Source organism: Nymphalis io, chromosome 13 (assembly GCF_905147045.1).
Source record: "Nymphalis io chromosome 13, ilAglIoxx1.1, whole genome shotgun sequence".
NCBI classification, from domain to species: Eukaryota; Metazoa; Arthropoda; class Insecta; order Lepidoptera; family Nymphalidae; genus Nymphalis; species Nymphalis io.
In genome coordinates, this window is record NC_065900.1 from 6237353 (window position 1) to 6253137 (window position 15785).

Consider the following 15785-nt stretch of genomic DNA (forward strand, 5'->3'; position numbering starts at 1 on the left):
AATTCCTATATGAGAAATAAATAAATATTAACTTACAATTGACAAATTTATGACGCTTAGTTAAATTGAGCTCGAGGTTTCACAATCGCATGAATGAATCGGTAAACATTGTGCGTTCACCAAATTGCTTAACGCGAAATGAATGGGACCCTTAAGTCCATACCAATACAGTGGAGCCGACGGCGGGCCGGCGCCGACGCATCCCACACGTGTGGCGCAACAGAGGCACTTTCAACATTCACTGTTTGTGCTGCTCGTTAGTAACACTCGGTCTATCGATTATTGAAAGCGAATCTTTAGATCTGTTTGTAAAATAGCCATATTTCATTAATGATATCACTTAAATAATATTTACTTATTTAGCAATAAACTTGTTATTAGTTTAATGTGCAATTTATCCTCATGATGTACTTCAGAATTGAGATAGTATCTATAAAAGTGTCCGATCAGCAAAAGTTAAGATGTCGCCACCTACATGCAGTTGTAGAAAGTTGAAGAACTAGACTGGCCCCGATTGGGCGATAACGACATCGTTCGAAATCAGTCTGTTTTGATTTTCACTCAGCGGAAGCAACACAGAAAGCTTACGTGATCAAGGGGTCGTTGACCAATTTATATGCAATACGACATATTTGCATGTATTTAATTAAATATCAATAGATTTTTAATATTTGCTATATGTATAACGAGCATGTGAACCTATTATGTTTTATTGTATTAAATTAACAAAACACAACCGAAAGAACTATAGTACGCATTTGTTTTTAATCTTTACACAGGTGATTGTGTTTTGTTTCATACATTATAATCGTATTGCTTGTAATAAGTACATTTAATGTACATGACACATTTCGAAGCATTAAATAACTTCAAAAATTAACTATCACAACATTATTGAATAACTAATGAAACAAAATCATTATTTAAAAATTTCATATATTTAAATATTATTCATTATATAATCCTATTGATTAATGTACGTTGTAAAATATAATAACAAAACTAACAGGTCAGACTGCGTCCGCGCACTGCGTGGATCGCGATTATTTTAAAGCGTGAAGGCCGATGCGATATCACAAACACAAAAGGTAAACATTACAAATGAAGTAGTTTCCAGTAAAAACAACTAATATGACATTAAATTGAATTATTATTTAATAATTAACTCGGCAAAAAAAATGCACTATGTATACTAACTATAATTTAAATAAACTAATTTCCAGTAAACACGTAACGATTTAATTCAATTTGAATTTAGTTATTTATTCTGAAATAAATTAATATTCCAAGTAAAGTTGAAATAATCTTTTAGGTAATATAAGGTATAAGCTCCAAACCTTCTCAAAATGGAGAGAGAGAGGCCTTAGCCCAGCAGTAGGCCATTAACAGGCTTTTACTGTTACTGTAAAAGAACATAGCGAATATTTAAGAGTGTGTAATATATCATCGAAAATCTGTAATAAATGTGAGTGTTTGTTGGTTTGTCGTTTATTATATATATATGTATATTTCAAACATCAACGGATTGACGTGATTTATTTGAAAATATATTTTATGTTTTTATTCCAGAAAAATGAATGGTTCCGGTGGCTAAAAGCTATTGTAAATTTTATGTAAACAATTGAAAGCAAGGTCAGTTTGAACTCGCATCTATTCAAGATCCAGTATTTATTGAATCATATCGTCTGTGATGGATAATATTTATAAAAAAAGAACATTACACGTAATAAATATTATTTACTTTCGCATCCGTAACTACATCCTTAATGGTTACTGAGAGTTCGACTATGTTTAAGAATTAGTTAATAATTCATATACTAACTCATTCATAGATAACTTTTGAAACAATTTAAAAAAAAGGAATATTTATTATATTTGTATTACTTTACACTGGATTACTTAACGTAATGTTTTTCTAGCAAATTAAAAGTAAAAATAAATTCCGAATCAAAAATATTGGCTGTCACATTATTTATGTGCTTTAAATAGGTAACTTAAACAGTACCTATTTTTTTAAGATAATAGGAAGGCGGACGAGCATACGGGCCACCTGATGGTAAGTGGTCACCAACGCCCATAGACATTGGCATTCTAAGAAATGTTAACCATCGCTTACATAGCCAACGCCACCAACCTTGGGAACTAAGATTTTATGTCCCTTGTGCCTGTAATTACACTGGCTCACTCACCCTTCAAACCGGAACACAACAATATTAAGTACTGTTGTTATATGGTACCTACCCATATTGTTTCTTTCATAAAAACAGAAAATTTATTAAATAAAAAAAAACATTTATAATGAGATATTGATACATGTTTAGTTTATGTATATTTCAGTATGAGATATATTGACCGTAATTCTGATTAAAAAAGACAAAATTTTCGAATAATTCATTACTTAGTTTTATCGATAAACAGATCATGACAACAGGTATAGCCTCGATGCGAAACCATGAAAAACACGACAGGACGAGAATAATTAACTAAGCGTTTGTATCTTTAGACTTATCATAGACTTTATCGTAAGCAATATAAAGTAAATACAAAATATGAGGTTTAAATAAAGTTATAATCCCATCAAAAACATAAATGTGAAATAAAAGCCAAGTTCAATATTATGATATATGATTTGGTTGTTGACTTCAACAATAAAAGAAGTGAGATCTTAAATGGGTGCCAAGTTCAATGGTCAGTTGAAATTTATTTATACCAGCATAAAATATTTTATAACAACTTAAAATATCATTCTTCTTATAACAGGATAATATATTGAAGCCTAAGGTCTGATTTGGCTAGTTTTCTATACGATTTATTCCTTTGTATTCAATACCCAACTACCTATCTGGATGTACGTACGTACGTACTGGTGGTAGGGCTTTGTGCAAGCTCGTCTGGGTAGGTTCCACCCACTCATCAGATATTCTACCGCAAAACAGCAATACTTGATATTGTTGTGTTCCGGTTTGAAGGGTGAGTGAGCCAGTGTAATTACAGGCACAAGGGACATAAAATCTTAGTTCCCAAGGTTGGTGGCGCATTGGTTATAAGCGATGGTTGACATTTCTTACAATGCCAATGTCTAAGGGCGTTTGGTGACCACTTACCATCAGGTGGCCCATATGTTCGTCCACCTTCCTATTCTTTAAAAAAAAAAATGCCAAATTTGAACTTCTTCATTTGGTCATCTGGAACTGGGTTAGACTTTTGATCTATAGGTCAGTCAGTGATAAAAATGAGGATTTTTGGACGTTCATATTTAAATAACGGTTTGAGGTGTCTTTATGAAATTTAGAGTACATATGTATCTGTCTCAATATATGAGCCAAATTTGACATGTTTATGTGAATTAGTTATTGAGTTATGAGGGGGTCAAAAGTAATTCCAAATGGTTCGTGTAATATTACACACGGTGCTGCTCGCCGGTTCTGTTAGCTTGAACTTGGCTTGATACGCTACCGCGTGTTTAGATAACTATATTTAAACATTAATATCGATTGTATGTGGAAAAACAAAATACGAAATCTGAAGATAAAATTAGCTAAATATTTAAAATTAAGAACTATCATTTTGGTGTTACAGACGACCCAACAAACACCACAATACTAACGTTGGTTAAGTAAGCGGGTTTTTGTTTTGAATTTCGATGATTTATTGATAAAATCCAGTATGTCTAAGATATTAGCTTCTATATTATTGAAATTCAAATCTAACATGTCGACTACACTACGAAGTTCTGCTTGATGAGATTTGAAAATTAGATCAAAATCAAATAAATACATTTTGTAAGTCACATTGACGCGTTACACAATAAAACTGTAACTTAAGTCTATGTCAAATCAAGGTTGGAGACGTAAATCTATCAAGTTGAAACCAGTGTCCAATATCACTGGACGTCATCAATAAATCCTTTTTCGTCTCAAGTCAGATTTATATACCTTTTGTTTAATGTGGGTCAATAGTCTTACATCGTTAATTTTAGTACGTTTAAAGAGATTTAGGCTCACATTCAATTTGTCCCTCAAGTCTCACAGTGAACCGTTAATGTAATTTATATGTAAATACGTAAAATAAAAATGTAGACTGTAACTATTGTTGCTTTCTGTTTGTGTGGCCGTGGACGATATACTTATTGAATTAGGAAAAATATTAAATTTTAGTAATTAATAAAATGTCTACTTACGATTGCTACATTTAAAAATCGCAGGCACTTATTTGCGCACATAATTTGTTGCGATATTAAAAAACAGAGCTGCATAATATAAAACAGAGTAGAATATCTTTGCTAATGCCAATTGGTAAAGGTGCCATATTACATATGTGCCTTATGAACGTATTAATATGTACTCATGAAATAATTTGTCCTGACTGAAGAAGAAAAAGAACAACTTTAGAAGAGGAAAATTTAGAAAATTTTTTGTATAATTTTTTTACGAAGTAAGGACGAGCACCTCGTTTCTATTCAAGATGCATATTGCAGAGCATCATGAATCTCTTGGAGGAAGTAATTGTGAACTTTTAATTTTTACGCGCAAAAGCGCTAATAATGGTTTCAATTGTAACATTTACGTAGCGTTATTTTATCTATAAAAAAAAAATATTTCGATTTCTTGTGAGAAAACATGAAACCGAATGCTCATTATGGTTATCATTATTGCGTTCTTCCTTTCGACGCGTCCTTTGCTCTTGCAGCCTCGAGTAGTTCAAACGTCCGCTTTGCAGCACACCCATGATTATTTAGCTAGACGAGATAAAGACATCCGTTAAATATACAAGTAAAATTTCTAAGTCTAAATGTATAAAGAGCGTCGAGACCGTACCCGTTGATTTCAATAAACGACATTTAAATTTAATTACGTTCATACTTGACTATGTATTAAATTTGAGAAAAAGAATAAACAATTTGTTTCTTGCCGGTTCTTCTCGATACAATTTACAGCCCGAAACGTGAATTAGTACCGATTCATAAGTACTTAAATCTATATAGATATTATAAATGCGAAAGTAACTGTGTCTGTCTGTTACGCTTTCTTGGCTAACGGCTTTGCTAACGCTTTGGTTTCAGGCTTTGGTATGAAGCAAGCTTGAGCCCCAAGGAAGGATATAGGCAATTTTTTATACCTAGCACCTGCCCGCTCTCCCTAAAACGCGGACGAAGCTCGAGTGTAATTTGCTACATTTTTGCATATACAATTGAATTATGCTTTTTTAAAGATGTATTTCTTACCATTTAATGAATGCAAACCCTTTTATAATGATATTGTATGGCATTTGACAATTTACTGCATCTTCTATATATTTGCGATATACTATGCTGTATTTTAATGAAAAATAACATTCATACAGTAAAATTAAATATAAGATCTGTGAGCTCCCATTAATCTAGTCAGCAGTATATTACATCTGGCCGTGGGCAACTGGCTCCCACGCTTTGACTTCGACCTTTTACAAAGATACTCAATAACTTCATCAATGACATTACACAGTTTGCTAAATACTCAAGAATGCTTATTGAAGTATAATAATATATATACATATATATAATTATAAAGACCAATTCTTATACTAATTCATACAATATCACCTAAATCACGGAAAACATGTATGATTTTATCTTTGTTAATGAATAACATTAAATCTTATGCAATTAATCATTAATTACTAAGGCACGTGAAGATAGTGATTTGTTGTTTTACAGGCAAAACATATTATACATTATGTTTTTATTAATATGGATAGGTTATTTAAGTGATGCAAAAGAGTACCTACTGTTTCTTACTAGTTCTTCTTGGTAGAATCTAAATTCCGAACCGGTGGTTGATTTACATTTAATATAATCTTGTAAAATGGCGATTGAAAAGTCCTTTTAAAAAAATACTTGAAAACAAACTTAATACTAAAATTGACTATGCATTTATTTTCTTCCAATATTTGCAAATATTTTCATACGTCTGTAATCAATTTAAATTCATGGGAAGGAGTACGTCGGGCAGCATTAGCACGCATTTCCATTAACACGTCTTAGAATATAGCAGAGTTTTATTATCTACTTTCTCTATTGAATAAACCAATCTAACTTTTCAAACTTTAAATCTTTAACTGTCTAAACAGAGAGTTATATTCAATAAATCATAAAGGTTGCGTAGGAGAATAAAATTTCAAAAAGTTTTAGACACGTATTTGTAAGTAAGCTTGGTAAGCGTAGGCCTCAGTTACACCCACAGGACTGGTTCACGCGGTCTGAAGAGATCGATTTTCATTACAAATTACAATACCCACGCGCCCTTCTCGTACACATTCTTAAGCGTTCAAAACAAGTACAAGCGACGGTCACTTACTTTCATTAGTATGTAGGAGACATGTCTTCTACTATGGTAATTTGTCACAAGAGACCATTTTGATACCAATGTAATAAAAGTAAAACTCGATAGTTCTTGGTATTGCACCTTTCATTAGCAGTTCACTCTGATGAGTAATTTCCTCATTATATGCGTATATAAATATATATACAGAACCGATATGGCAGTGTTTAAAACAAGTAAATCCTAAGCAAAGATTGTTTTTCATGTGCTTAATTGGGCTCATAATTCATTTTGAGCTCAGCGGTGACGGAAAACAGCGCAACGAAATCTGCATAGGTCAGATCTGAACCGTTTTTATGTATCAACGTGTACAAAAGCAGCATGCATTATTCTACATAAGCTACAGAAACTTCTCTAGGGGAAAGGAGGTCTTAGCCCAAGCATATTTACAGGCTATATATGTATTTAGACGTACTATAAATCAAAGTTGCGGTTACAACAGTTTTTCAAGTCGGTAGAAATTTCTCATTAGTTGAACGATCACGTCGCTAAAGATCAAGAGTAGATACATAAGCAGTGCCGTGGGAACGGTGAAGAATAGATGGCTTGCTTGAGCCAGTTTTCCGAGAGATGTAGTGCAGCCTTATAGAGGCCAGTGCGATAATGAATCGCATGTCAATATTTGTTCCTTGACGCATACTCAAAGCCAGCTTAAAAGGTAACTTTGCTTTATTACTTGGAGAAAAAAAAACTCTGCCTACAATCGGCTTTGTTTTTTCTTCAACCTTATTTAGTCATCGTATATCAATTGACCATTATATTAGTGAAACCGATGACTGTTTTCAATGAGATGTATTAATTAAGCAACCCACAACATGTTACAACGTGTTTAAGCGACTGGAACAGCCTTGGCTTCTACACCTCCATGCTACCCACGACTACCCTCATTTGGTCATTCATGTGGGCGAAAACACCTAATCACAAACTAAGCAAGCTTATAATGACCCCGCTAAGAGTCACTTTAGTTACAGGGTTGCGGAACCGTTCATATCAAAGTTAAGCAACACCTACGCATCATAACGCAATAATTGCAATATTATTATTCAGATCGTGTTTAACATTGTCGGTAAATTTGATCAAGTCAAGTGGATACAAAGGCGATACCACTTTACTTCGAATGTTTCGATATTTATCTATATTTTAATACGTGAAGAAAAAACTTAGTAAGCCTTTTTAAGGACATTGCGCACAAGGGTTATGAGATTTGGAATGGTTAAAGATACAAGCTTTAAGACTTTCGGAGAAGAAGTGTAGAAAGCTGAAACTTATAAATACATTATATGAATAAATAAAAACAATCATAGGTTACGTTTATTCTGCCAATGTCAAACACAATCTATCGTTCGTTGTCAAATATTTTTTGACATAGCATTGGGTTTACATTTTTATTAGCGACCAGGTTTCACCAATTATAATTGAAAAATGTATGCATTGAAGATTTTTTTTTATTAGCAATAAATTGTGATCGAATTACGACCACTGCGAGACCTCTAGTTCAAATATCTAGTAAACATAAACTCGAAAGACAGTAACTTCCTTTTTTTCTAACACTAAAAAATTTTATTTTTCACATTCATATCGGATGCTATTAATAACACATCCAAAGGCTATTAAACTCAAATTTATATCTTATCGCAGTAAAGTGTGGAGCGTCTTAGATAAAACCCTTATCTGCAAATCTGATTAATTTAACTATATCCCTATTATATATATCATACAAAAATTATGTAGTTACCGATATTATCTTTCAATTGTCCAATTTGTGTCATAAAAGATTGATGATAAAAGTTAATGTTTTGATTTGATTGACAGTGTTTGCTTATATCGATATCATCCACATACCTGTTTTATTACTGTTTATTTCTTTAAAAATAAACATCACAAAAATATGATAATCAACGTATCATATATTCATATATTAATAGTTGTTTTCATTTTCCATTACATATTTTGAATAGATTTTTGTTTTTTGTAAGAAATTTGTCGATTCTCATGATTATCTGTATATTTTACATGTTAGACTTAACCGTTTCAAATTTTATTATGTCAAGTCTTCTACCTCAAAGTTGTTTGAAAGATATTATTGTTTTAGCAATGAGACCGTTTTTTGTATCACATTTTTCTAGATCATTCTTTATTTTTCTTATTTATGAGTACAAAGTGTTTTTGTATTTTATCTTAAAATTATGAATATCAATAGGTTTTTGACGAATTCCTAGCGCTTAATATTTAGTGGCATACACCTATTTTTGACAGTTGTCTAGCCCTTGAGAGGCCTTTAATTCGGTGTAACTTGATACGCTCCGCTGTCAGACTGCCATAGATATTTACGATGCTTAAACTAGGTGAACGGACGACAGTTTAAATACGCCATAAAATAATCTAATATCACGCTTCTGATTTTACGCTCAAGAATCCCTACTAAGTTCGATCGAGTCTTAATTAAATAAGTATTAATTTTTACTTTAAAAATAGTTCACATAAGGTGATAATTACATAATATTATCTTAAATTTGTATTTGCAACGTTCTTTGTTCTTCTTGTTAATTTGACATAAATAAATATAAACAAACAAATTTATATAATGAAACTTTGGTTAAAATTATATTAACAATTTATTCTGATAATAAAAAATATGAAACGGATTTTTTTACTAAGGGATCTCTAAATTTCTTATGTCGTCGAAGTTGGCCGTAAATCGTTATGGTATGACAGAGGCATGAAGTATGACATGTTGTATTTAGGTGTCAAGCTAACAGACCTTGCTTCGGCGTCGGACGTGACTAGATTAAATTTTTTTTTGTCATACATTTTGATGGCTTCAAATGTACCTTTACAAATTGAGATCCTTAAAATAGTTTAAAAGAATTTATTATTATTGCAGCAAACAGTTTTTTTTTTTAATTTAATTTCTAATTTATTCGTCAATGCAATTCAAAATTGATTGCGTTTTACATAAACTGCTAGAATATTATTATTCAAAATGTTAATCAAGTGTGCCAAGATTACTAATAAAGTTTTCTGTAATTGGAACCGGACCTATTTCCTAAGAACAAGTCAAGTGTTTTAAGCCATTAAATTCAATAAATCGTCTTATTTTATATATATACGTTACATATTCTTTAAATTGACACGATTTTTAAATTAATTTGATGAAATATATAATATTGCGTCATAAAGTATTTTATGCATTTTCTTTTAAATATTACAAATAATAAAATAGATTTTTTTAACACACTTAAGAGTCATTCGCCATTCGACGCAATAACCATGATTTGAGATTTAAAGTGCAAATAATGTCATAACATTATAAAACAAATTAAATCTTAATAATTTATATTATACTTACTTATCTGTGTCACCAAAGAAACCTCTTTGCAAATAAATCGTGCAGTTAGCTGTGTTTAATATTCAGTAGTCCAAGATAAGACTTAGGTACATACATACCATACATACATACATACTATCTAGGTGCGCTAAACGAGCCTATGGCCAGTCAAAGCCGTGCGCCTGCGTTGCGTTGCGTACAAATCTCGTATGACTGAAAACGGCGGACGACTACGGTACCTACACGAAGTGGCGACATTCCACTACTCGCGCGGAATGTAACACGGCCCTACAAACAGGTTAAGCACAGGACCCGCAATCCTTCTCTTAACACGCCCTTATTTTATGGCCCCACTCTTAATTGCAATTACACAAATGGTTTGATCAACAGCTGAATTAACAACCTCAATTTGTTCTTATTTGACATGTTCGCCGAACAACAATTATAAAAGCGATCTCTTTCCAAGACAATCTAACAGATGCTGACCGCAGATTGCCACCGCAGAGACGTTCTGCTTTACTTCACTTTCCGAAATGCAGGATCGCGTTACAAACATCACTGGACCATAACTCGGCGGGGCGAAGACAAAAATAAACTTAATATCGTGTGCGTTTGACGACGCATTCAATTTACAACCGTGCCGGTGACAAGAAACAGTTATATATTTAGTTTCTAATGTTTTTACGATAACCACATGCGAATATCACCTACCTTCATCCAGAAGTCGCTCCATGTGCATGAAAACATTCGGGAACGCAGCCAGTTGCTTCCTGTCTTTGAGCAACTGAGCTAAGTAGTCCGCTATACTTTGTGTCGAAGGATTGGTATTATCACACATTTTGATTACTATTTATTCAACTAAAGACACGTTAAAAGTTTATATAAACACGTTCAATACGAAATAGTACTTTAGTAATTGGTTATTATTATTTTGTGAGAATACTATGTTAGAAAAGTTAACTTCACTACCACACACATCGAAGTTTCGGTCACCACTAAATGACGAAGATGAAGTTGACCGAACTGAAGTTGTGGGCGAATATAGCGCTGCGCTTGCGCTATCGTCGAATGGTTTTTTGTGAGCGCGTGCGCCTTCCGTTCACAGTGTAGGCGTAATAATAACCTATAGTGCTCCCGCTCGCACTCGACATAGCGGCCCAACTATCTCTCTCTAATAAAAGAGGACAGTGGCGATGGAGGCGCCATCTAGTTAACCTACTTACAACTACCACAACAACCGCTTATTATACCGATGACGTACAAACCAAATCTTAAACCACTGTATTATGTAAATAGAATTATCATAATTTTATATTAAAGACTAAAGTGATGTCGCTTGCGGCCATCATTTCCATATAAATCTGTTTTCAGAAGTGTCACAGTAAAAAAGATTAAGCAAAAGGTATTTAAGTATTTAATTTTGTTTTAATTAGGCGGGTACTTACCTATATATTAATTAAGTAAATAAATATTACCCACTTTAAATATATTACACAATCATAAGGGCAATCATGAAATTAAATTTATTAAAAAAAACGAATCTGGTATAGGTTATACAACGAATAAATGTTCTAAATAAAAAAATAGGTACTTTGGGTACCTACGTCCTACCAACAAATATTTCAGTTCTGAAAATGTTATTCTAATTTTAACATAAAATATTCATAATTAATCCATATCAAGAAAATTTAAATTAAATGTTGTATTGTAAAAGAAGTAATTGAGTATTAAACTGTTCCTAGGTAATATAATCTTAACATAGAATAAAATTATACAATGTAATTTTTTTTTTTTAATTTCTAAGTTTAATGTAAAAATAATTCATCATAAAATACATAAGACATCTTAATTATATACTAGTTTAAATTCTGAATGACTTTACCTAATACCTAGTCTAGCGTGACATGTGACTTATCCAAAACACCACTAGGGCTTGGATATCACACGATATACTAAGAGATAGCAACCGTCCTAGCGTTTTTCTACCCTTGGACATTCTGGTGGATATAGACGCGAGAGACTAAAGGGACTGCTGACACGCATCCTTCTTCAACAGCGAAAGCATGCCCTTCCGAGAGCGCTCAAAGCATTGAAGCAACGGGAACATCTTCTTCTTGTGAGACCATTATGATCCAGAAGGAGACGGCTGAGCGGGAACAAGAAAGACGAGCGGAGACGACGTCGGCGTTGTCTCGGCCTTTCCTATTCCTGACACCCGGGGCTTGGAAGACAGGGACCAAAACGGTCCACAGGTGATCTTCTAGCGTACGTAACACACCTCTGGGGTGGCGCTATCGACAAGCATGGAGAATCGTTGGCTGTCAGCCTCGATATCTCCAAGGCTTTCGACAGGGTCTGGCACAGAAGTCTTCTCTCCAAGCTGCCGGCATATGGTCTACCTGCTCAGCTATGCACCTGCATTGCCAGCTTCCTACACAAGCGTAGCCTATGTATTTTAGTTGATGGCAATTCTATGTAGTGAATGCTGGGGTCCCCCAAGGATCTGTGTTATCTCCCACACTCTTTCTTTTGCATATCAATGATATGCTCTCTCTTGGGAACATACATTGCTATGCAGACGATAGTACAGTGCATGGTGGATACCACGGACGCGCAGTGACTGGGCGAGCGGAAATTGAGGAGAGGCGGAAGGATCTTGTCATTGAACTCGATAGGACGTTAGAGCTCATCGTCAAATGGGGCTCTGATAATCTTGTTGAGTTTAATGCCAAGAAAACACAGGTATGCGCTCTCACGGCGAACAAGTCAACATTTTCCCCTCTTCCCTCCCTCTGTGGTACTCCGCTGGTGATGCAAAGCAAAATCGCCATGCTGGGGATTGACGTTCGCTGCGACCTTAGTCCAAGGGATTACATCGAGGCTGTTATAAAAACAGCTTCACGGAAACTCGGAGTTCTGAACAAGGTGCGGCGTTTTTTCACGCCACAATAACTGTGCCTGCTTGTACAAAACACAGGTACGGTCTTGCGTGGAATATTGCTCGCACCTTTGGGATGGCTCCGCTAAGTACCTACTTGAGGCCTTGGACCGGTTGCAACGACGTGCCGCACGCATTATTGGAGACGTAAAGGGCACAAACACAAATTAAGTACATGTAAATTATGTGGTACTTGCCCATACTAAGAATCATCGGTTAAGATTCACGTATTCTATCCACTGGGCTATCACGGCTCATGCTGTATTACAATTTTATATTAGTGATCTGATTTAGATCAGACAGATATACAAATACAGATAGATCTATATGTTACGCTATAATCAACCTTTATGTCATTTTATTAAAATCCTTCCAGCATAATTTTGTAAGTATCCAAACATACAAAGTTACGAATTAATAATAGGTATATTTATGGAGTAACTATATTTCAAAACCAAATTAATTGATAATATTTAATCAATACGTTTCATATACGCCAACGCGTTTTTTCATGTTTAGGAAGAAAATAATTTATTTTTTGTTTCTATACAAGAGGAAATAGTGGGCGAATGTTGAATTGGTTTCCATAATGTTATGGTCTGACAATTTACGTAAGGCGGAGCTTCGGTTGATTACGCAATTGCGTTTCATTTCTTTGTTTTACTATTCTATGTATTTAATAATCCCACACAACACAGACTGGTAAATTTATAAAATACATACATATATCTAGTCAAACTATGTAATGTACAGTATTATATATATTAAAAATCGGTCGATATCTATGCAATGTCAATAGGTTCAATAAAAGTAAATTATACTGACACACACACGCACTGCAGTATATAAGCATGCAATATTTTGTGTTTTTTGTTTTTCTTTTTCATAACTTTTGTCGAAAAACGAATAATAAGAATATCTAAATGTGTAGTAGTGCACTATATTGGTTTATGAAATTATCCAATATTTTGGAAGGCAGGTGCCTCTACGGATTAAACGGATACGGATTTTCCTAGTTTAGGGGTCGGGGTTCCTAATATAATACTAAGTTGTACAAATAAAGATTTATTATTATTATATATAGCATAAAAAATATACTTACAAACATAACACAACAATAAGTAACTAAAAACACGCTTAATTCAGAATAGGTAATATAATTATGGAAATCAATGAATCAAATAACCTCCGCAAAAAAAGGAGAGGAGGCCTTAGCCCAGCAGTGGGACATTAACAGGCTGTTAGTGTATGGATCAAATACGCCCAACCTTGAAGTCCTTATTATTAAACACTGAAGAATTCCAATATGGAGGATACAGGATACTCCTCACTCCACAATCAGATCCGTCCGATAGAATTATTGTTAGTTAAATTAAGTATTTCAATTATAAAGTTTCAAAACGATTAGAAGCTGGTTAAAATCGCCATTTTATATTTGTTGACATATTGATAATATTGATTATTTACTCTATGTAAACTAATAGCACATAAAAACATTCTCTTAAACTCAAACATTTGTTATAATTTTTTATATCGAACACGTTGTTACTCGAACCACATATAAAAAAAATATTTAAGTTATAGCTGCAATTGATTCACTTAAAACGATACGTTCACCGTTCCGACGAAATTCGTTTTTAACTCACTATATTCGATCAATTAAAATCACCCGAGTTGGTTTCGTTTTATCAATTTCGTTAAAAGGATAAATGGACAATTGACCCCTATCCGATGGGCTGGGATCTATCGAATTAAACGGATTAAACTGTGTTCCACGCTCTATTTCCAAAATAACTATTGTCTTAACGCGCATTATAATATGGGAAGTATAGTCCGTATCGATAAAGTTGAATCTTAGAAAAATAAATAAGAATTCGTTTTCTGTTCACAAATTCTACATTTATTAAATTGCATTTGTTTATTAATTAATTATAAAAGCCTGAAATTTCTGTTTTTGTTAAGAGTGATGCTATAATTTTTTTTAAATGCAAACAAATTATCAATTTCGTGTTATGTGAATCTAAGAAATTTCCTTATATTAAGAATTTACTTTATTGTGTATAAAATATTGGATATTAATATACCTAATATCGGAACTTAGTGTTCAAAGTCATTTGTGTTTTTTCAAGTTCATTTTTACTTCCACATTTTTTTTTTACTTTTGCAATAATTAAGAAAAGTAAATTAATATTATATTAAGTCGCAATTCTGTGGCTTGGCGTCAAAAGGGCCATAGAACATTTTTGAGTAAAATCTAAATCGCATATTGCCAAACAACGGCATTAGTGTAACTTTATTGTATCAGGCTAAAGAATATTTGTAGTAGTTATTTGGGCAACATAAATAATATCTATCCATTAGCGGAGAAATAAATTAAGAGAAAAACTCTAAATGTATTTTTATCGCAACGCACAAGCAAAACAATCTTCGGAAAAAATTCCACTCAATACGATCATTTCTTCATTGTTAAATAATACCGCCATGGAGGGCCCAGAGCTGTTCACACTGTCGAACCCACTTACTAAAATAATATTAATGTATCAAAAATCGACTTTTATGGAAATGAAATTCAATTTATCTGTTTACGTACAAGTAGGATGTTTTCCTAAGTGTGGATAAATAGGAAACTTAATGAATAAAACGACTTTGTCATAATTATTTCATTTACAAGTATGACTATTATGATATGCAACACAATATTCAAGTTAATAATGAATACTTCAAATATCATATCAATATCAATTGTTTTTAGTATAAACGAAACGAATAACATACAGTTTTTATAGTACCTAAGCCGTTGCTATATCTAGTGGTATTTTGTCTTGGCAACAAGAATAGGGAAACTCTTCAAGGGCTAAGCAAATTATGAAGCATTACGAGTCAGCCATTGATGGTTATTACTCTACGCTTTTAAATATACAGACTTCGTATATATTTGTTATGTGGAGAGGCATTTAAGAATTTTTATTTCATCTTCTCATATTTAAAGCTAAGCTTCTTAGTGTATTGGGAAAGAAGTGACGTCTTATGATAAAAGATAGACAAAAAAATAGTGGTAAGGTTACCATAATCCAGATAGAGCTGAAACTTTGTTGTTGTTGTTCTGCTTTTTAAATTACTTGTTAATACTTTACTTCATATACTTTAATACTTGCTAAAT

General features: G+C 33.1%; 1 protein-coding gene across 6 annotated transcripts in view; it reads right to left on the reverse strand.

Annotated features, from left to right (window-relative positions):
• Window positions 1-10752, reverse strand: part of LOC126772844 (protein held out wings) — a 64021-nt gene extending 53269 nt beyond the window's left edge. For 3 of the 6 annotated variants that reach the window (XM_050493447.1, XM_050493446.1, XM_050493450.1), the window contains exon 1: window positions 10399-10751. In XM_050493447.1, coding sequence (XP_050349404.1) covers window positions 10399-10525 — 127 coding nt within the window. In that variant the 5' untranslated portion in view covers window positions 10526-10751. Of the gene's footprint in view, window positions 1-10398 lie in introns of all 6 variants that reach the window. The other 3 variants (XR_007669696.1, XM_050493449.1, XM_050493448.1) reach the window with 2 other exon arrangements.
• Window positions 10753-15785: the final 5033 nt, after the last annotated feature.